We start from the raw sequence: 24458 nt of genomic DNA on the forward strand, positions 1-24458 counted from the left end.
GGTATACCACATAGTGGTTAAACAATCAACAATCATATACTTTAAAAAAACACCACAATCATATACTTTATAAAGTGTTTCCCCAGTATTTCCAGTACCCACCTGGCAGCATACATTGTTATTTCAATATTAATGACTATATTCCCTATGCTGTACTTTACATCCCCGTGACTATTTTGTAACTACCAATCTGTACTTCTTAATTCCTTTACCTTTTTCACCCAGTCCCCCAACCCCCCTCTCTTCTGGCAATCATCAATCTGTTCTCTATATGTATGTCTGTTTCTTCCTTTTTTTTAAATTTTAATTCATTGGGGTGACATTGGTTAATAAAATATGTTTCAGGTGTACAGTTCTGTAATACATCATCCATACATTGTACTGTGTGTTCACTAACCCAAGTAAGTCTCCTTCCATCACCATTTATTTCCTTTATCCTCTTCTAACCCCCAGCCCCCTTTCCCTCTGTATAAATTCTGTTTCAGTTTTGTTTGTTCATTTATTTTGTTTTTTAGATTCCACATTAAGTAAAATCACATGGTATTTGTCTTTCTCTGACTGACATTTTCTTAGTATAATACCCTCTCGGTCTATCCACACTATCACAAATGGTAAGATTTCATTCTTTTTTATGACCAAGCAATATTCCATTGTATATATGTACCACTTCTTTTTTATCCACTTGTTTATTGATGGGCACCTGCTTCCATATTTTAGCTATTGTAAATAATGCTGCAGTGAATGTAGGGGTGCATATATTCTTTTGAATTAGTGTTTTGGGTCTATTCCAAAAAGTGAAATCACTGGGTCATGAGGCAATACCATTTTTAATTTTTTGAGGACCCTCCATACTGGTTTCCATAGTGGCAGCACCAATCTGCATTCCCACCAACAGTGCATGAGGGTTCCTTTTTCTCCACATCCTTGCCAACACTTGTTTATTGATTTATTGATGATGGCCATTCTGACAGGTAGAGATTATATGCCATTGTGCTTTTAAATTGCACTTCTCTGATGATTAGTGATGCTGAGCATCTTTTCATGTCTATTGGCCATCTGTATGTCCTCTTTGGAAAAGTATCTATTCAGGTCCTCTGCCCATTTTTAATTGGACTGTGTTTTTTGGTGTTGAGTTGTATGAGTTCTTTATAAATTTTCGATATTAACTCCTTATCAGATGTATCACTGGCAAATATCTTCTCCCATTCAGCAGGTTGTCTTTTTGTTTTCTTTGCTGTGCAAAAACTTTTCAGTTTGATATAGTTCCATTTGTTTATTTTTTCTTTTGTTTCCTTTGTCCTAGGAGATACATCAGAAAAAATATTGCTACGAGTAATGCCAGAGGTTTTACTGCCTGTGCTTGCTTCTAGAAGTTCCATGGTTTTGAGTCTTACATTTCAGTCTTTAATCTATTTTGAGTTTATTTTTTTATATAATGTAAGAAGGTTGTCTAGTTTAATTTTTTTGTATGCAATTTGTCAAATTTTCCCAACACCACTAATTGAAAAGAATGTCTTTGCCCCATTTGTCAAATATTGACCATATAGGTGTGGGTTTATTTCTGGGCTCTCTATTCTGTTCCTTTGATTTATATATCTGTTTTCATGCCAGTACCATACTGTTTTGATTACTACAGCCTGGTAATATAAATATTTTTATATAAACATTTTATAAAGCAACATTAAACTAGAAAGCCTAGAACGCTTTCATAATTGAAAGAGAATGCCAACTAGAATTCTATATCTATTGAAATTAGCAATTACATATGAGGGGAGAATAAAGGTATTTTCAGTCACATAATAAAAGACGCACTCCAACAAAACACTGGAGTAAATAAAAAATGAAGAAGACATGATATCAAGGAAAACAGGGACCTAACACAGAGGAGCAGCTCGGAAAGTTCCAATAAGCCTAGAAAGTGACTCCAGATTGAAACTGGGGGAAGAAGGACTTCAGAAGAGAGTCTTTAGGATAAAGAACAGAAGTGATGTATTTGAACAAATGAAAAATATTACTGATAGCATGTGGCAGAGATGTGCAGCATTTAGAAAAAAACAACAAAAATACAGAAAGCGAAGCAATTAAAAAAAATGAGGCAATTATTAACTTCAAAAGAATAAAAAAGGCTGTATTATATTTTACTAATTTGGCTTAGCAAAAAATTATATCTTTATAATCAAATAATGAGATACCAATAACTAATTTAACCAAAAGTTATATGTAATTATATAAGGGGAAGGGAAGTAAAGAACAAGGTGGAAAGCTAGATCTCCACCTATTATGGCAAGAAGAGATCATTTCTAAACCTGATTAAGAAATACTAGCCTACACATGGTATTTAGGAATAGTTAAAAAAAACAGGGAAAATGACTCAAAGAATTAAAAGTGGTTTCTTCCAAGTGGGACTTGGAGATGGATAAAGGTAGGATTTTATAAGCCTTTTAATTTTATTTGACTTTTAACTATATAAATATATTGTTTTATAAAAGTAATTTAAAATAATTAAATTTATTAAAAAGCCAATAACTAGCAAAGAATAATTACAAAGCTATATTAATTCAACAATATTACAGAGAGAAGATCAATATCCTCAAATTATAAGAAATTCTTAAAAAGACAACATAATATAATATATGCAATTTACAAAAGAAACATTACCATCCAAGGAGTCAAAAATTTGAGAAATGGGTAATATTAATGTTGGTAAAGGTTTTGGAAAATGCCATGATTGTGAGAATGTAAGCTGATATGTCATTTCTGGAGAAAATTTTGGTACTATGAACCAAAATCTTAAAAATAGGTATGATATTTCATTCAGTAATTCCTGGTAAAAATATATCCTTAAGGAAATAGTTATAAATATGTATAAAAGGATTCAGCTACAGGGGTATTCATTTTAGCAAAATTTTCTCAAGTCTGTCTTATTCACGCTGATTTACTAGACACAGAGCCTCACCTGAACTGTACGTCCCGCGTTGATATGCTCTTCATGCAACTTGTCCCAGAGTCTGCATCTCTGATACTACAGAAAAGAGAGGGCAAAAGTACTTATGTTTTTTTTATCACTAAAATGATTGTTTCTAGTTACCACAAAAATCCCGTCACCTACCCAAACTTAAACATACCAGATAAAAATATTATTGACTTAGTAATGGCAATTAACTGTCCAAAACCAAACAAGTAGGAAGTTTTCAAAAACATTACATACAAAATTCTGGCAGATGGTAAACAGTAAAACAAACAAAAATCACTATGTACTATTTATTTTAGTGAAAGAGAATATAAACTTTGTCTATTTTTTTTAAAACTCCAGAGTTTGCAATATAAAGAATGAGAATGCAGAAGAATGTAAAAAATAAGATTAATAGCATTCATCAGATACTCTTACTTCATGTGAAAATTTTGTCAATGATAGTGTCAAGTATTGAAAATTAAAATCTGATTTTGAAAAAAAGTAACATTGATACTACAAATAGAAAGCATATAAAAATGAGAGTGAACATTTAATACATATGTTTCAGTTCTTACTAAGGCAATGTTTACCTTTCAGAAGTTCATCCAAAAAACTTTATGAGCATGATAATGAAAAATGTTTCATTTGACAGGAACTATAGCAAAATGTGATAGATAACAGTACAGCAGAATACTATACAGAATAGAAATATGAATACCAAACATCACATACTATTTTTGGTTGACATAAAAAATCCAAATAATTAACATGTCAGCAGATGTGAATAATAACATTAAGTACATTTTTGGTATACAACACACACAAAAATAAAATAAACTAGAAATATTAGAAAGAACAGAAACATGAAAATGCACCATATACGAATGAAAGGCATAACAGAGCTCTAAAAAATTTCTATGGAATTTTTATATTCCTTAATCTACATATTCTTTAAATTTGGTAATGAATGATGCAGCAAAAAGAAACCATCTTATTGATACTTCCAATTTTTTTTACATCACTTAATAACAAAAAGTAACCATTAAGCTTAAAAATAATTTAACTATATTGAATATATACTTACAAAACATAAATTTAAAACCACTATCAAACTACTTCAATTAATTTTTTTAAATCCTTACTCAAAAAATTTTTAATTGAGCTTGATGGAGAGAAAGAGAAAGAGACAGACAGACAGACATTGATTGATGTGAGAGAAAATATCCATCAGTTGCCTCCCTCCCATACACACCCTGCTGGGGATGGAACCCACAACCTAGTTATGTGATCTGACCAGGAATCAAACCCACAAACTTTTGGTGCACAATACTACAATCCAACCAACTGAGCCACCTGGCCAGGGTTCAAACTACTTTACAAGAAAAATTAAATTATCAGCAGATAATTATCTATTAAATAATGTTATGATATTAATGAAAAGATGAGAATGGAAGCCAAAGATACATGTTTAAAAATAAACCACTTTTAAATGTATTAATACTAATCTGTCATAATATTTTAAGAAAAATTAGTTTAAGGAAACAGTTGAGAATTCAGGGAGGCCAGAGCTGCTAGAATTCACGACGCAGACATCAGAGAGGAGAGGGCTGCATGTGAGGAGTTAGCTGCAATGAGAGGAGAGGACTATGCTGAGAGAGCACTCTAGACATCTGTATGGTTTCCTTTCAAGTCCCAGCAGAGTACAGATCAGCACCCACACACAAGGAAACTACCTGAGGTCAGAAAAAGAACCACTGAGAAGGAATAGGTGAATTCATCCCCAAAGATCACACAAGGCCAGAAAAAGTTCATGTGACTATAACTCAGAATAGAAAAACTTTGCAGTACACTGGACATCAGGCAGAATATTCCAAAGTATTGCCCTTTATGGTGAAAAATTAGCCCAATAATAAAGGCTGTTCTGATCCTATAAAAGAAAGTTTAAAAGAAAACCTCAAAAACATCAAACTGTTCCCAAAGAACTTAAATGTATCTCAGAATAAAACTCGAAAATACAAAGGGTATTTAAAAATATTCAGTATCCATCGAGATAAAGTACACAATGTTTGTCATCCAATAAACAATTACCATGCATGGAAAAAAAATAAAACCACAGGAAAATATCATCTGAAATGAGAAAAAACAATCAACAAAAATAGACTTAGATATGATAGAAATATGGAATTAAAAGACAAGGATGTTAAAAGTTATTATGATGCATTCCATGTAGTCAAGAAAGTAGAATAAAACATGAGCATATCGAGACATGAAAGAAAAGATTAAAGTCACAGCAATAGAAATAATCCAAAATGAAACACACAGAGAAAAAAGATGGACAATAAATGAAAAGAGAATCTTGCTGTTGCTCAGTCATGGGCCAACTGAAAGCAACATAATAAATATGTAATTGGAATCCCTGAAGAAAAGAGGACAGAAAAAATATTTGAAAAGTTAATGGCCAAAGCTTTTCCAAATCTGATTTAAAAAAACAAAACAAAACGATAAACCCACAGATCCAAGAAATTCAAGAAATACCATAAAAGAGAAAAATGAAGAATACTATATTAATGCACATCATCATAACATTACTTAAAATAAGTGATGGAGAGAAAAATCTTAAAAGCAGCCAGAGGAAAGAAAGACACATGAAGTACAGAGGAACAAAACAAGAATGACAGAGAACTTCTCATGAAAAACAATGCAAACCAGAAGTCAGTGGAGCAACATGTTGAAAGTACTAAAAAAAACAAATCTAAAACTCAACCTAGAATTCAACACCAAAAGAAAAAATTTTAATGGCAAATATTTTTTTGTAAACATAAAAAAACTCACAGAATTTATCACTAGCAGAAGTGTTAACGGAAGTCCTTCAGGCTGATAGAAAAAAATGATACCAGATAGAAACTTATTCTACATAGAGGAATGAAAGGAGCACTAAAAATGGTAAAGACACAGGTAAATATAAAGTGTGTTTTTTCTTATTTTTAAAATCTCTTTGAGAGATAACACTGTTTAAAACAAAAATAACAACAGGGTCTTGTGGGGTTAATAACATACATAGAAGTAAAATATATGAAAATAACACTACAAAGACTCCAAGAAAGAGGAAAAAGAGTATTCTGTTATAAGGATCTTATAATATACACGAAGTTATATATAAAACATTACTGGATGGTGTAGTATGGTAAGTATAAGATGAATGCTCTGAATTGTAGAGCAACAAAAAAGAATAAAAAAACAAAGAGGTAAAACTAATAAGCCAGCAAAAGAGAAAAAAAATGAATTCTAAAAAAAATATGCAATCAATCCAAAAGAAGGGAGTAAAAGATGAAAAGGGGGACAAAGAATAGATGGGACAAATAGACAAAAACATGAAAATGGTAGATTTAAAGACAACCATTTGACACATGTCTATTCACTATAAACATTCTCAGCAAACTAAAAGTAGAAGTTAACATCCTCAACATGATAGAGGCAGCAATGAAAATCCTATAGTTGACATCATGCTTAGTGGTAAAAGACCATTCCCTAGTCTTAGGAACAAGGTAAGGATGTCTGATCTCACCACTCCTATTAAACATCACATTGGAGGTCCTAGCCAGTGCAATAAGGTAAGGGAAAGGAACAGGGGAGAGAAAAAGGGGGAAAGAGAGGGAAAGAGAAGGAAGGAAGGAAAGTTTGTCTTTACAGATGACATAATTGTCTACATAGAAAATATCAAACACTCTAACAGAAAAGCTGCATAATATTAACAGATGGCCCAATAATTGCAAGCCATAAGCTGAGGATTACTCAAGTACTGAAAATTAATACCTACCCCATGGTGTAGGTTAAAGGGATTCACCTAACAGTGCCTACCAAATATAAAAAAATATAAAAACCAAAACAAACATAAAGGATATATCCAAGAATTATTATGAATCTCCTAATGCATTAGAAACTATTAACTGTACAGTGCCAATGCTGAGTACCTGGGGAGGCTAATTTACTTAAGTAACCCATTTCCAAGTATCAATTGCAGTCAGAAGTCTTTCAAGTATTAATCCTCATAACTACCTATGAAGAAGATTTTAATTTTATCTTTACAACTCTCTAAAGATCATGGGCATTTGCAGCTTTTCTCTGAATGATTAAGTTGGTGAACATTAAATCTGTGAACCTCAAGGTCCACTCATTACACAGTGCTGTGTGAAGATGGTGTGTTTATATCTAACTGGCATATTCCACAGTAAATAACTAAGTTAGGATTTGAACGAAAACAATGTTTGAAAGGTAGACAAATGGGGTGGGTATTGCTAACAAACATAGGAGGAAAGCAAAACTATTCAACTCTGTATTTTTTCATTTTCCTTCTTCATTGAGGAAAATAATCTTCAGAATGAGATAGTCTATAATAAACATGATTAAGAGGAAAATGAAAACCAAGAATGAGTAAGAACAAACCTACAGTCCAAATCAACAGCCCAGAGAAATTACATCTGAGTGAACCAAAAGAAGACCTTGCAAATGTGATCACAGAAACACTTTTGCTTATCTATGAGGAACTGTAAAGAATTGAAAACGCTCCTACAGACCAGAAAATATTAACCCAATTTTCTCAAGAGAAAGCTTCTTTAAAACACTGCAGGCTGTAGGTTGACACCATTTTGGATTCAGTCCAATTATGTTACAGATGTCCTCAATAAAATTCTGATCCTACATAAAAAATAAATAAATAAAAATAAAATAAAATAAAACACTGCAGACTGTAAATCTCTGAGAAAATTCTATACCAGATTATCAGAGAGATGACTTGTAAGAATTTAAAGAAACGGTAACAGTATATCAGGGTTCTATCCCTTTCCTGTCCAACATCTTTCATCAGTGCCTTGAAAACAAAGAATGTATAATTACCAAGTTTGCAGATAAAATAAACTACTAGGAATAATTACAGAGATGAAAGATTACAATTCCACATAAGAAGAAATGTAACAATGACAAATTTAAAGACTAGCATTTAAATTAAAAAGGGTGTCCTGGCTGGAGTGGTTCAGTTGGCTGGGCATTGTCCCATGCACCAAAAGGTTGCTGGTTCAATTCCTGGTAAGGACACGCCTGGTTTGTAGGCTCAATCCCAGGTAGAGGGTGTACAGGAGGCAGGAGGTCAATGTTTTGCTCTCACATCAATGTTTCTCTCTCTCTCCCTCACCTTTCATCTCTCTCTAAAAATCAATAAAATCAAGTTTTAAAAAAATAAAAATTAATTAATTAATTAAAAGGGGCAATTGTACAACTATAAGAAATAGGTACAGTCTTGTTCAACAGCTGAAGTTCATATAAAAAAGTACTATGGGCCCTGGCCAGTGTGGCTCAGTTGGTTGGAGTGTTGAATGGTACAATGAAAGGTCACAGGTTCATTCCTGGTCAGGACACATACCTGGGTTGTGGGTTTGGTACCTGGTTGGGGCACATGGGAGAAGCAACCAGTCGATGTTTTGCTATCACATCAATGTCTGTCTGTATGTTTATCTCCCCCTGCCTCACTCTAAAATCAATAAACATATCCTCAGGTAAGGATTAAAAAACTACCCTGGCCATTGTGCCTCACTGGTTGACCACTGACCCATGCACCAAGAAATCAGTGATCAGGGCACATGCCCAGGTTGTGAGCCAAATCCCCAGTGGGGGGGGATACAGGAGGCAGCCAATCAATGTTCTCTCTCATCGATGTTTCTATCTCTCGCTCCCTCTCCCTTCCTCTCTTTCTCTCAAATCAATAAAGAATAAAAATAAAGAAAGAAAGAAAGAAAGAAAGAAAGAAAGAAAGAAAGAAAGAAAGAAAGAAAGAAAGAAAGAAAAGAAAAGAAAAAATATTTTAAAAAATAAAATAAAAAAGACCTATGGATTTTATTTAGTTGATTACAAATCCAATTTTAAAAAGCCAGAAATATAAAGTGGCTTCTAAAACAACTAATGTAATCTTAGGCTGTATACATGCATACATACATTCATTCATTCAATACATTTTCATTAGGAACATACTATGTTTCAAGCACATTAGAAGTTTAACACATTTACCAACACAGTGATCTCAAAAACGTAATTTAACTAGTCTAAGTCTGCTTCCTGACCTAAAAAGGGAAGACAAAAATAAGGTAACCTAAAAGGATGTTGTGAGGATTAAATGATATGATATATATAAAAAACCCCAATGTAACAATCAACAAATAAAAACAACAGCTACTATCTTTGTTATTATTATTTGCTCACTTGTCAAGTCAACTGTAGCAGAGATTATTGTCTTCAGTGGAGGTTGAACTACATTACCTTATCTTTTATAACAACAAAATTCTAAGAGAAATAAGGAATAAAATAGTTCAGACTTCTTACTATTTGCTAAACAATGTTATACCCAAATTAGGTTACATTATTAAAGGCTAGCATTCTAAATCTTTGGAGAAGAGAAAGAACTTAATGATTTAATGTGTATGAAAAAATTACAAGAAATAACTCCTTAAAAATTTAGTTAAGTTGGGACCACTGACAAGCATTTCTAAACTGCGTTGCTTTTACAAAATGTCATTCTGTATTGTCTATTTGCACAGAGGCACTACAGATGGTTTAAATCAGTGCTATAACTTGAAGCCATTAGGATGCTTTTGACTGCATATAAAGGAAAACTCAAAATTTAAAAATGGTTTTAATAATAAGGACATTTATTATCTCACATAAGAAGGAGCCTAGAAGTAGTATGATAATTCTATGGTAGTTTAGTTCAGAAGTTTAGAAATTCATCAAGCATCCAGATTCTTTCTGATTCACTATCTTCAACAGAGAGTTCTGTCTTCACACTTGTCTTCTACCGGCTATCGTTCTGGACACAACAGGAAGACACAAGACCAGTAGAAGCAGGGACTGTTTCCTCCCATATATATCTTTATAACAGTAGAAAAATCTTATTCGGAGATTTCCATATCCCAGATAGGCTTTTTCCCCTCAAGTCTCATTAGCCAGAGTACAGGATCCATCTATTGTTCACTGCTCACCAAATACTGATAAGAATGAAATTACCCCCACTTAGACCATTTATCATTCATCACCTGTGCTGAGTCTTTTCCTAACCTGAAACACAGAGAAAAGCAAAATGAATCAGGATTCTGTCAGAAAAAAAGGAAGAGGGGGAGAAATGTGATAAAATACTGAAATAAACATTCTCAGACTAAAGAGAAAAATAGAAAAGGTTTTTGTTGTAATCAAAAGTTATAAAACAAATAAATAAAAGCAAATCAGTAAGACTGATTATGTCTGTTTTGTACTATACAGTTCAAGCTTCATACTTCCTGGATAGTCCATGCCACTCATTTTCATATCTAATTATATGTTGCCTCTTATCATTCTCTAAATATTTCCTATCTTATTTCCTTAATTGGACTGTAAATTTCTTGAGGATTAGAAATCTAATTTTTTTTGTCATTTTCAGTGCTAACAATACAAGAAAACAACACAGATAAACACTTATGAAAAGTCAACATACATTTATTTCCTATAATAATTTCCCTTTTCATTAAACCTGGCAGAATGAACACACTCATCTCCGCTCTTTTCCAAAACCCAACTATAAAGACAGTAAAGAACTTCCAAAGGTATAAATTCACAAGAATAATGAGACTACAATGGAAGATAGCAGTTGACAACATATTTTAACAAAACATGTTGCAACTAACTTACCTGACTAGAGAAAACTGAAACTTAAGGCTACAAAAGGGGTGATGGTGGCAGAGAGAGGCAGTGAGAAACAAGCCAGCAAGCATAGCACTACTCCAGAAAGACTCAGTAACCACAGGTACCACCTACCAGGTAACCAGATGGTGTACACAGTAGAGCTAAAAGCAGAAGAATTGGTTGAAAGTTTATGCAAGGAACAGGTAGGTAGTCCACCAGAGACCCGCTCCACAGGTGCAACCAACTACACTGCCCCTATTACCACAGAAGACCACACTCCAGAATAGTATCTAGTGGTTCCCCATTAAAATAGATCCTCACCTGTTCACCCCTCCAGGTAACAAGGCCCCTACCACTACCCTGCTACACACACCTTTCGATTAGCATTCTTAAATATCAATAGCTAGTCAAGGAAAGCCCATATTCTGCAGATTACCACACACAAAAAAAAAGTAAAAAAAAGGAAGAAAGGGAAAGAAAAGAGAGGGAGGGAGGGAGGGTAAAAGAGTAAAATAAATGGGAAGAATGAAAAAAGGGAAATACAGAAAACAAAGAAACAGAAGAACACTTAAAAAAATAATAATAATACCACCATAGAGAGATGATATGATACTGCATTCATAAAACAAGAACAGGAGGAGTCCTTCCTTCCTTCCTTCCTTCCTTCCTTCCTTCCTTCCTTCCTTCCTTCCTTCCTTCCTTCCTTCCTTCCTTTTCTCACCTGAGGACATTTTTGCATTTATCTTCAGAAAGAGCAGGAGGGAGAGAGGGAGGAAGAGAGAGAGAGAAACATCAATGTGAGGGAGACACATTGACTGGTTGCCACCCACACGACCCCAACCGGGACTGGGGACAAACTGCAACCGAGTTACATGCCCTTAGCAGGAACTGAACCTGGGACTCTCTGGTCTGCAGGCCGACACTCTAACCGCTGAACCAAACTGGCCAGGGCCAGGAGGAGTCTCTCTAAAAGAAACAGAGAGGCCCTGGCCATCTTGGCTCAGTAGTTGGAGCATCAGCCCGCAGACCAAGGAGTCTTGGGCTCGATTCCATTCAAGGGCACGTACCTCAGTTGCAGTTTGTTCCCGAGCCCTGGTCGGGGTCATGTGGGAGGCAACTAATCAATGTGCCTCTCTCACATTGACGTCTGTCTGTCTGTTTCTCTCTCCTTCCCTCCTCCCAATCTGTCTGAAGATAAATGGAAAAATGTATCCTTGGGCGAGAATTAAAAAAAGAGAGAGAAAAGAAAAAAGAAACAGAGAGGGAATTGAGAGAAAAAAGAAAAACAGAAAAAAATATGATTCTCGTTATTTCATCTTCACTGGAATATGGACGTGAGAGCTGGAGCTGGAGCTGGAGCTGCCATTTCACGTGCAAGACAGAAACAAGTTGCCCTGGCTGGTGTGGCTCAGTTGGTTGGAGTGTCGTCCAGTACATCAAAGGGTGGCTGGCAGGTTTGATTCTTGGTCAGGGCACATACCAAGGTTTTGTGTTCAATCAATGGTCGGGCACATGCAGGAGGTAACCAATTGGTGTTTTTCTCTCACATCAATGTTTCTCTCTCTCAAACAAAAAAAAAAATAATAATAAATAAAAAATGATAGCCTGGCCAGTGTGGCTCAGTGAATTGAGCATTGTCCCATGGACTGAGAGGATTGGTTCAATCCCTGGTCAGGGCATATGCCCCCGATCCCCAATAGGAGGCGTGCAGGAGACAGCTGATCGATGTTTTTCTCTCACATTGATGTTTCGCTCTCTGCCCTCTTCCTCTCTCTCTAAAAAAAATCTATGAAAACATATTTTTAAAAAATGATAGAAACAAGTTGAGGATCCAACGGCAAGTTAAAAAGAGCCTGGGTCTTCAATGACTTTTGAGCTGCCACTATAGCTCTAGACTGTCTCAATAACTATGAGATTAAAAATAAAAGCAAAAAACCACTTCTGTCTTATTTCACACACTATTTTGGAGTTTCCTGCCACTCGCACTCTAACCATACACTAATTAATTCAGTACATGCTACACAGTAAGTTTCCCCTCAAACACCTGCAATATGAAACAAAAAAGCTTACTATCTTTTTGTTCCTATTAACTATGCTTAAGTCTATCTAACATTAGCCAAAAAAGCTGAATGCTAACCCAAACTTCAGGACTACATTCTAATCATAATAACATGTACATTCTAATCAAGGCTATCAGGTATAATAATAACATGTAGTCCCAGGTGTCCATGGCACACTGCTCTCATTGTTTTCAGTTATTGCAGAATCACTCCACTAAGGCCTACCTTCAATTTCCCTTCAGTCTGACTTTCTTCTTTTAAATTCATATTGGATGACTGATGGCTAACATAATAAATATTTTATCTTTCTACACTCTTCCCCCCAGGAAGAATATGCCTTTTTGAAAGGGAGGTACCATTAGATACCTGAAGTCCAAAATTAGTTCTTTACTCTTTTGTCCACAGTGAACACTGCTGCTTTTAAATATTTTTACATTGCCATAAACTATCTATTAAAATATGCTATTCCATCTTATATAGATACAAAATCACTTTCATAACTAAACTAGAAATCCTAGAGACAGAAGAATGATCAAGAATATGGAATAAAGCATAGATCAGTATGAGTTTAAGTGCTTAGCTTCAGATAACATCACCTATCTTGTAAATTATAATCACTCTGATACTGTCTAACATTTTCATAGTAAGTAAAATTATACAAAAGCTAAAGGAAAACTGTTCTGGAAAATAAAAATCAATATAACTCTAGAATAACTTTCTTACGAAGTCTGGCACAACTACTGAAGTCAGTAATAGACCCATTCCTATTACTACCCACCTTGCTCTCAGGGTTCTGCCTTTTTCCATTGATGACTGGATGGTACATGGGTTAAGTTCTGAGGGTAATGACAATAGGCACTTTCAAATAGAATATATAAAAAAGAAATATAAAACATTCCAAACCTCAAATGTAAAATAGGACAATAAAGAGAAAAAATGGTCTTACTAGACCACAGTCTACTTATTTCTGCCTCTCATAATCAATTCTTCCAAGTAACCCAGCACTTCAAAATGAGCTCAGGACTTTATCAAATCTCCCACCCAATATGATCAATCAAAATAAACAACTCTATTTCTTTGCTGTTATAGTACTAAAAGAATGAGCTTTCCTCATTCATCAAAGCATAGATTGACCAGAATAAAAACTCATAGTACTGCCTCAGCTGGGTGGCTCTGTTGGTTGGAGTGTTGTCCTGTACACCAGGAATGTTTGCGTTCCATTCCAGGTCAGGTCACATACTTAGGTTGCAAGTTTGATTCCTGATTGAGACACATACTGAATGCAACCGACTGATGTTATCCTTTCACACTGATGTTTCTCTCTCTCTCCCCCCTCCCTCCCTCCCTCTTGCTCTAAAATCAATAAACATACCCTCAGGTGAAGATTATAAAGTCATAGGACTTATTGCTTATGGATAAAAAAGAAAGAAATTAAGGGATAACAAAATATTAATCTTGAATTTTAGATACTTTCATATTTGCTTTTTGTTTTTTTATTGTTGACAGTATTACAGAAGTCCCCCATGTTCTCCCCCTTCCCCCCCTCCACCCAGCCCCTGACCCCACCAGGCCTTCACCTTATTATATACCTTCATATTTGTATGGAAATTTTCATCATAATACTCTTGGCACTTATTTTCTATACTTTTAAAAAATACTTAAATACTAGGAAGACAGATGATATTTATGGAAGAAAAAGTTGACACCCTTATAACTTGTATAAGGTAGTCAGTTGATAAATATTGTTTATAAAAAAAGGCTAAATGACCATTTCCACTCCCCTGCCCCCCAAATCAACCAGGGACACACAACTTAAAATTTATACTGGGGGAGGTTCTTTAGAAGGAGCAATTAGCACTGACCCAACCCATAGCAAATAAGACAATATAACTTATTAAAATCAATGCTCAGCCATGGCCAGTTTGGCTCAGCGGTTAGAGCACTGACCCATGGACCAATGAGTCTCGGGTTCAATTCCGGCCAAGGGCATGTACCTCAGGTGCAGTTTGTTCCCCACCGTGGTCAGGGTCATGCGGGAGGCAACCAGTCAATGTGTTCCTCTCATGTCAATGTTTCCCTCTCTCTCCCTCACTCCCACTCTATCTGAAGATAAATAGAAAAATATCCTCAGGTGAGGAGTAAAAGAAAAAAAATTCAATGCTCAATTCTCCTGAAACCTGATATTCTCCATAAATGCCACAATCCTTCTACCAGACCCTGGCCGGTCCAGGTTCTATGCAACTTCCACCGGTCCCTGAGACTAGTCCTTCCCTCTGCCTATCTCCTAAACTGGCCTCTAGGTAATATTTCTGAATTTGGGGCTTTCCTCAAAGCAGTGAAGTTAGAAAATTCCCTCATATCACATAATGATTTGCCTCTTTAATCTACATGCACCTGAAGAGATCAGAAGTTACTGAAAGACACACACTCAAGTTCAAAAAACTTGCCATGGGGTGAATGAAACTAAGGTAAGCCCCATAACCAAGGTTTGTCACCTTCACATTTTAATGCACTATCAAACTGTTTGTATTGTAATTATTAACTGCTTAATACGTCAGTATGTACAACTAAAAAGATGCAGATCCTATTCTTATATCCATTCCTAGTAAAGGAATGAGAAATGTATTTGCAGAACAACAACAAACAGATGAAAGAATAATGTTCCTAAATGAATAGAAGCTAGATATTTTAGCAAAGCCTCTTATTTAATATTCTGAATTTAGCGAAAATGTACAACAAATACAAATCAGAATATGTAACATTTTTTTGTGGTAGAAAATGAAAAAATTTACCTTCTCAATATTTATCTGGTGCTTTCTTAACCTCTCCAGGTCTGTCGGGATTACTATTTTAATGAATTTCTGGATAGCTGGTTCAAGACGGCGCAATTTCACTTTTTCTTCATCTTCAGACATCCTAAAAAATGTTGTATCCTAAAAAATGTTGTATCACTTCTACTTGCAACAACTGTCTTCTCTAGTCATATAGAAAAACCTAAAAGGGAAATATTTATTTAAGATTGTTTTTAAATGAGTTCCTATTATTTTTGCAAACCAACGATTAGGCAATTTTATAATTTATTCTAAATACATATTCAACTTAATGCTGAACTTCAGTGACTTGTTTAAGAAACCTTTTATTTTAAAACCTTTTTCTCTGTTCAAAAATAATGTACATTCCCTTTAGAATGTTTAGAAAATATAAAAAAAGAATAAAATAAAATCAACAATCATCTGCTCACCCAAAGTTAACTATTCTTTCCATTTTTTCTCCCATCCCCTACTCCTTCCATTTTGATTTATGCCTTTACAAGGTCTTAAATATATATATTGATATACACATATATATGAGTGTGTGTGTAAGTAAGTTTTTAAAAATGTTTTTTAAAATTGATTTTTGAATGACAGCCTTACTGGGTAGAATTTTCTGTAGATGAATGGATAAAAAAGCTGTGGTACATATACACAATGGAGTACCATGCAGCTGTAAGAAAGAAAGATCTCTTATCCTTTGAGACAACATGGAGGGACCTGGAAAGTATTATCCTAAGTGAAACAAGCCAAGCAGGAAAAGACAAACACCACATGATCTCACTTATTTATGGAATATAATGAACATAAGTCTGAGGAATAGGGCAGACCCAGAAACATGGAAGCAGGGTACAGACTGACAACCCTCAAAAGAAGGGGTGGTGCGGGGAGGGAAGAGATAAACCACAGAACTTATATACATGTATGCATAACCAATGGATATGGACAACAAAGTCAGGGACAGAGCGGGGGGGATGGGGAGGAGGGTGTCAATGGGGTAAAAAAGGAGAACCATCTGTAACAAAAATAAAATTAAAAAAATAAATACATGAAAAATAAAATTAAATTAAATTTAAAAAAGAAAACAAAACAAACAAAAAAAAAAAGATTTTTGAGAGAGGTAGGGAGAGAAACATAGATCGGCTGCATTGCCTCCTGCACACCCCCTACTGGGGATCGAACCAGCAAACCAAGCATGTGCTCTGACCAGGGAATCCACGAACTAGGACTTCTCAGTCCATGGGATGATGCTCAATCCACTGAGCCACATCAGTCAGGCAACTTTTTAAAAAAAACTAGGAGTATACTGTCCAAGTTTTCATTTCCTAGTATATACTGGACATTGAATAACCTTTTTGAAAAAGGTGTCAAATGGTAAAATTGGAAGAAAAAATTTCATTCTTAACATTTCTGCTTGTATAATATTTCTAATATCATAACGTATCTATGTAATTATATACTTTAAACAACATAGTATGCAACTCTTCTCATTGACATCCTTTAAATTGCCTCTTCCCTTTTTTACAAAGTGATTAGCATTGTCTACAACCAATACAAATAATTAGTGACACAGCTGGAACAAGAACCCAGGATTCCTTAGTGTATAATCAAATGTCCTTTCTAATTCACCAGTATTCTTCTACCAATGTTCCAGAAAGTCCAAAGGTATGCCTTTGAGGCCAGGGTGGGAGAGAGTAGGGACTGGTAAATGAGCAGGCTCTAGGACCCCACGCCTGCTTCAACTGGAGAAAATTTACTTATATCTATTTCATAAATTTGAGTTTATTAGATTTTATATAAATAAAGGGTTCCACTGCTTAACTAAGCTTGAAAACCTCTGTTGTGCACCACGGTTTCATGCCATCTCATTAGCCACAATCTCTTCCTATTTAGAAAAAAATTTAATTGACCATGTTAATGCTGGTGGGTTATTATGACTTAGACCAGGGTTCATAGAGATTAGAGTTCACAAAAAGACTTTGTGGAATCACTTTATCTTTATAAAAAAGTGTGAATGTATTTTGAATTATTTTGGAGGACAGGGTCCATAGCTTTCATGAGATTATCAAAGAAATCTATCACTCCAGAAACATTAGAACTATTATTCTAAATAATGTTCTGTTTCTCTTTCTTTCACAGTTGAAAATTTTGAAGTGTTGGTTATACAGACTATCTTATTTACTTGTAATTTGAATTTTATGTTTGATCTAAGCTCAAAAGCAAAAAAAAAAAAAAGGAAAATCTCCAGACACCAAAAGTGAGTCCTACAGTAGGAAGTGGAAAATATTCAAAGATATAAAAAAAGGATAGAATCTTTTTAAAAATTAGAAAATTTTATGAAACAGTAACAGGCCAATCTAAAACTAAACCAAGTAAATAGTCTACTTAAAAATTTTTACTCAAAAACCTCAAAAGATGGGTTAAAAAGTAAACTCCGTAGCTAAAGAGAGAATTATTGTTTGGAAGATATTAGTCAGAACACAGAGGAATAAAGAGGTACAAAATATGAAAAGAAAATTAGGGACATAAAGGATAAAATGAGATGCTCAATAACAAATAGGAGTCCCATAAGGAAAGAATGAAGTGATGAAAAGGCATTCATTATTCAAAAAGAATATGCTGAGAATTAAGATATAGGACCTCAAATTGAAAATGGACATAAGCCTCAAGAAGCATAAACAGAAAACAACAAATTACCTGAACATGTGGAAGAGAAATTGCAGAACATCAAGGACAAAGAGAAAATCTTAAAAAGCAAACCAAAGATAAAAGACAGATAAACTAAACCTATAAAAGCAGCAAACTTTTCATCAAAGCAAGATATCAAAAGACAGGAATATCTTCAAAGTGCTGAGAGAGTTGGTATATACCCAGGGAAAATATTATTTAGAAGTGAAGGCAAAATAATAATTACCAGACATACAAAGACTGAGTTTATTACCAAGCCCATCATTAAAAGAACTACTAAAATGCATACTTTAACAATAAAGAGAATAAACCCAACGAAGTGGAATGGCAAAGAGTAATCAATGTAATAAAGTATACTGTTACTGGGTGAATAAGTGAACAAATAAACAAAAAAAGGATGTATTTTGAATAACCTGATTATGTATAATAAAAGTGTTTCCATTTAAATTATTATTTTTCTACAATGCATTTTTTTAATCTTCACTGGAGAATATGTTTTTTAAAAAACTGAATTGAGTGAGGGAGGGAGGAAGGGGCAGAGGGAGGAGGGAGGGAGAGAGAGGGCAGAGCTGGGGGGGGAGGGTAGACAGACAGACAGACATGGAATGGTTGCCTCCTGAAAGCACCCTGACTGGGAATAAAACCCACCACCTTTCACTGTATGGGTTGAAGCTCCAACCAACTGAGCCACACGAGCCAGGGCTACAGTGCATCTTTTAACACATAGTATTACTTTGCATAGATGTTCCATAATTTAACTAATCATCTATTGTTGGCTATTTAGGTTGTTTCTAATTTTCCACCATTATAAACTATGCCACAGTCTAGTTACCCTCCTTACACATAAACCAAAATACCATCTATAACTATTTCTTTAAATTAAATACCTGGAAATAGAATTAGTAGGTATACATATTTTTTTAGGACTTTTGACACCAAATTTCCAAAAAAAGGTTGGGCCTATTTACATTCCCACTAGCAACACATCAAAATGTCCATTTATCCATACTCCAACCAATACTTAGTATTATCATTCTTCTTAGACATTTGACTGGTGACAAAAATGATACCTCATCAATGTTTCATTTTTCAATTCTTAAATTACTAATGGGATTGATTTATTAGACATTTGCATTTCTTCTTTCATGAATTGCCATCTCATGCAAAATGTCTATTTCACTACAAGGAATATTTTTTTCTTATTACATTTAACATAATAGAGTCTTATAAATTATCAACTTTGTCTAACATTAATGTCTCCCAGTTTATCACACTGCCTCTTGTGTTTTCTTCTACTATGCAGAGTATATACAATAGGAATATATCTTTATACTTACCACCGTTCCTATCAAAGTGTTTATAAACATATCTGGTGCTCAACAGATGCTGATAAAACTAAAATATTTCTTTCCCTTCCCCTTGTTCACCATGTCTAATCCTATCACTACAGTCAAACAGCATAATATGCATAGCACACTACAAGTGTCTTATTTGGCCTACCTTTAGACTCTTTCTCCTCTCCAATTCTGCCCCCCACCCCCCGATTATAATTACTATATATCTAAAACACCAACTGCAACATGCTCCTCCTCTAAACAAAAGCTTGCAAGAGTTCCCTAGCATTTGAACAAGAAAAGACAATGTTCATAAGTAGATCTACCCTTCTATTATCATCCAATCTCTATTTTGGCCTTTGCAATGGTGTTCCACCTGTCTAGAAGCTCTTATTTTGTTGTTCTTTATAAAAAAATGTTTAATGTTTTTATTTATCTTTATTGTTGAGTATTAAAGATGTCCTCCTCTTTTTCCCCCATTGCCCCCTTCCACCAATTCCCACCCTACCCTAAGCCTTCACTGTGTCCATGGGCAATGCATATATACATAAGTTATTTTATAATCCATCCCATCTGCTTCTAAACTTTATGCATCATTTGATTCTGCCTTCTCTTCCATTAATCAGTTTATAGTACTAAACAAACTCCAATTACTGAATATTTGTCCTATGCCATGATGATAGTTTTCCTTTTTGAGTTCCAAAGTGATATTTCCAGATGAGTTATGCATGACTCCGTTCCTCAGCTTTCCATGACCAAGGAAAACCTGCTCTTCATAAGGGCCATCTCTCAGGGAAGACAATTGCCCCAAGAGCCTCCCAACTTGTTTTCCAACTCTTAGGTCTCCTTCTAGCCAGTATTTTTTTTTCTACTCTCTACCATTTCTATTTTTATAGAATGCTAACTTAATATTCAAACAATTTCATAAATCATGATGTTACTGAAACACAAAGTTGTCCAGCAGTGGCTCTAATCATAAAATAGCTCAAATAGTTGTAAGCTGTTAAGGAAAGATCTTAATTCCATATACAAAATGTGATTTAGCCCAGCTGGTGTGGCTCAGTGGTTGAGTGTCAACCCATGTACCAAGAGATCGCCAGTTCGATTCCCGGTCAGGGCACTGCCCAGGTTGTGGGCCAAATCCCCAGTGGGGGGCATGCAGGAGGCAGCCAGTCGATGGTCTCTCTCATCGATGTTTCTATCTCTCTCTCCCTCTCCCTTCCTCTCTCTCTAAAAATCAATTAAAAAAAAAGAAAAAACAATTTTTTAATGTGATTTAAAAGTATGATTGAATAAATGAGAGTGTCTTTCAGCATTTCTAGATTTTTCAGTCAGAAAATTGGAACATATTTCTGATATAATTAAAACACAAAAATAAAAAATACATTAACATGAAACTATGTAAAATATGCCCATGAAAAAGACAAGAAAAAAAACGCACACACAAAAAAAAGCCTAATTTTCCAAACTTGTGTAGAGTTGTTGTGTTACTTTTAACATTTTAATATATATATATAATGGAATATTTGGGGTAATAGAATTGTTCTGTATCATGACAGTGGTGATGGATACACAATTATATGCATTTGTCCAAATTCATTGAACTGTATACCACAAAGTAAATTTTTATAAATTAAAAAACAAAAACAACAGTATGTGGGGGAACCCAAATGGAATACAGACTGTGGTATGTGGGGGAGCCCAAATGGAATACAGACTATGTGGAACAAAACTAATTGTTTATTACAAATGAATAGCAGAGCATAACCCCACTGAAAGAAGTGAAGGAAGAAAATAACTAATCTAGGTAAGTTTACAAAACAGTATTTTAACTGGATACTACAAAGTTAAAGACAAAAACAACTATACACAACTATACTGGACTCTAGTTAGTAAATTTGTTTCTCCTAGGAATATGGGTAAGAAATACTGGAATTATGTTTTACTAGGATTGAACAAATAAGAAAATACTTTGTGTAACATGAAAACCAGATTTCTTGCTGTCAAAGAAATAAATGACAAATAAGGGGCAAGAATAGAATGAACCTGTAGTGTTAGATTAGAATGAGAGTTATCAGAATCAGAATAAACTTTTTTTTTTTTTTTAGAGAGAGAGAGAGAGGAAAAGAGATAGAAACATCAATGTGAGAGAGAACATCGATCAGCTGCCTCCTGCACGCCCTTAATGCAGATAGAGCCTGCAACATGGGCATCAAGCCTGCAACCTGGGTATATGTCCTGACTAGGAATCAAACCAAGGCCTCTCTGTGGAATGATGCTCAATCTACTGAACCACACTGGCTGGACTAAACTTTGGTTTTTAAAAATTAGAAACGATCAGAATATATACAGACATATATACAGATATATGTCTATATATAGATAGATAGATAGATGAAAAATAAACATAAATCTTTCTCTATGCATGGATATGTGTGTGTGTGTGTTTATATGTGTGTATATGTATATGTGTATATGTGTGTGTGGCATGCACACTGGAAGTAATGATGCCCCAGTAGCAATGAGCATACCTACTGCCTAGATCTTGATGTTTAAATAACACTCTCCAAAACAAGAAATCAGGGATCCTTGGAGAAGTGGCTGATTCCAGGGCTAGGGCAGGGAAAACACAAGATAAACCTGGAGCATCTATGGAGCCAGAAAGTAAGGAAGTTCTCAGAAAAGGATAGAGGTTTATCAAAAGGGCATCTGAAGCAACTACAAAACTCTCAATGGCCAAAGCTGGAACAATTTGAGCCTAAAATAACAGAAGTGTAGGATAATAACCAATAGAAAAATAAGTGAGTCCATATTGGTACATATAAATAACTGAATACATAAATACACGGGAAGAAAGGGTAGCTTTTCCTTACAGAAGAACTTAAATTAATAAATAAGGAAATGAGGGACACAGAAAGTCACCATCATAACATTACAGTAATAATTACTGAAAGCAAGATCCACCGATGAATGCTAAAATCGGAAAGTGAAAGTTTGAGGAGAAACAAGATGTTTGCACAGTTTACAAGTTCCCTCCCAAAGGGGAATATACTAACTACATTAGAGAATCCCAGCAGACACTAAACTGATCAAAAGCAGTATCAAACGCAGCATGTCATATCATGCACTTCCTCAAATGATTAACTGAGAAGGGCACACAAGCTTCTGTGGTATCAACAAAAATGCACAACGTTAATCAAATCAGCAGAAAAATTCAGATAAAACCCAACTGAGGGGCATTCTACAAAATAACTGACCAGGTCTCTTCTAAAGCAAATAAATCATGAAAGACAGAAAATGACTGAGCTGTCACAGATTGGAGGAGACTAAGGAGGGATGCCAACTACATGCAATGTGGGATCTTAGACTGGCTCCTGGAACAGAAAAAGGTCATTCGCATAAAAAATGATGAACTCTGAAGAAAACTTGTATAATAATGAGCCTATGTTAGTTTCTCACCTTTGATCACTGTATCAGATATATCAGGTGTTAACATTAAAGGAGGCTGTAGAGGACCCTGTAGTACTTTTGTAGCTTTTCTGTATTTGTAAAACTATTTTAAAATAAAGTTGTTGTTTTTTTAATGTGTAAAGTGATGTTTTACATAAACAGGGCAAACATTTAGAAGTCAAAGAACTGCAATCATATACCGCACTAACACTAGAGGGGAGGGGATTCGAGGTGCTACACACTTTATCATTTAGTACTTACAACTATCATCAGCGTGGTACCATAATACTCGTGTTTCCCACAAGAAAAAAGTACTGGGGGGAGGGGTAACTAAATTACTTAAGAGATTCTTTATAGCTGAAAAGCTCCATTTCTCAGAAAAAATCCAAAATCTCCGGAACACCCAAGAATGACGAACACTTTCCATCAGCCTAGAGACCCCCACATTGGTGGCACTGACTGCACAGGCACGTCCCCCTTTTCTGACTGGGGGCCGGGGGAATTAATTTGGAAAGTCAAGGCCTTGGTCCTATCATATGGTCTCTCTGAGCCTCAGATTCCGAATTTACAGAAGGAGGGAGTAAGACGCGGGACCGCCTGTGCACCACCCCCTGGTCTGGCTGACCGGGGGCTCCGACCCCCTGCACCCGGCCCTCCCCTCACGACCCCCGAGCCTCGCGTCACCCCTCGCAGTGTCACCCACGGCGCACCTGGGCCACACACACCACACGCCCCCCACCGGCGACGATGCGCGGGCTGGTTTCGGGACAGAGACGCCGGGGACCCGAGGACGTGGGCCCCACAGTGCGTCACGGGCAGGGCAGGCGCCGGGAACTTTTCCACCCCGCGACCTCGGGAAGCCATCACACTCGTCCCGTCAGCCGCCTCCCAATACCCGCTTCGAACAGTGCTTCCCAAAGCGAAAGTGCCACTGCCTGGAGCCGGGAGGAGTCCCCACGGCGCTCGCATGTCCGACCTGAAGCCCCGCTTTCCGTGGGACCCCTCTCCCGCGCGCCTGGCCCACGGAGAAGACCAGGGCCAGACGCCCCTAAGGCGGCCTCCCGCGAGCCCCTTACCTCCCGCCGGGGCGCTCGAGGGCGGTCGGTGCGCAAGGCGCAGGCGCGGGAGCGACGGGGCGGGGCGTCGCAGTGGGCGGGCGGGTTAGTCCCAGCCTCGGGGGGTGTGGCCAGCGCGCAGGTGACAACAAACGCGGGCGAGAATTTTTTTAAAAAGTGGTCTTAGTTTATACAGTGTTGTAATACTGGAGCCAGGAGGAAAGAGACGCATAAACGATTTTTTTGGTCAGTTTGTTGTGTTTTAAGTATGCGACAATTCACATTTCGTATAGCCCTCTGCATTTTGCAAAATGTTTCTTTTCATTTTTCTCTGTTCTAGGAATTTTATTGGCGGGCTGGTCGTGTGTTCTTAGACATTGAAGCTCAGAAAGGTTGTGCCTTCTCCC

The 24458-nt window shown here is 35.9% G+C and overlaps 1 protein-coding gene across 16 annotated transcripts in view; it reads right to left on the reverse strand.

Moving 5' to 3' along the window:
- The window catches only part of STX17 (syntaxin 17), a 73182-nt gene extending 49081 nt beyond the window's left edge, over positions 1 to 24101 (reverse strand). Inside the window, exons 1-5 of one of the 16 annotated variants that reach the window (XM_036260550.1) lie at positions 24073 to 24096; positions 15507 to 15708; positions 13493 to 13572; positions 10033 to 10054; positions 2957 to 3022 (exon numbers count right to left, since the gene is read on the reverse strand). In XM_036260550.1, coding sequence (XP_036116443.1) covers positions 2957 to 3022; positions 10033 to 10054; positions 13493 to 13572; positions 15507 to 15629 — 291 coding nt within the window. In that variant the 5' untranslated portion in view covers positions 15630 to 15708; positions 24073 to 24096. Of the gene's footprint in view, positions 1 to 2956; positions 3023 to 7527; positions 7649 to 9978; positions 10055 to 13492; positions 13573 to 15506; positions 15709 to 24072 lie in introns of those variants that run through there. The other 15 variants (XM_036260553.1, XM_036260561.1, XM_036260556.1 and 12 more) reach the window with 15 other exon arrangements.
- Between the last annotated feature and the right edge of the window lie 357 nt (positions 24102 to 24458).

This window comes from Molossus molossus, unplaced genomic scaffold, assembly GCF_014108415.1.
Source record: "Molossus molossus isolate mMolMol1 unplaced genomic scaffold, mMolMol1.p scaffold_m16_p_14, whole genome shotgun sequence".
Taxonomy (NCBI): domain Eukaryota; kingdom Metazoa; phylum Chordata; class Mammalia; order Chiroptera; family Molossidae; genus Molossus; species Molossus molossus.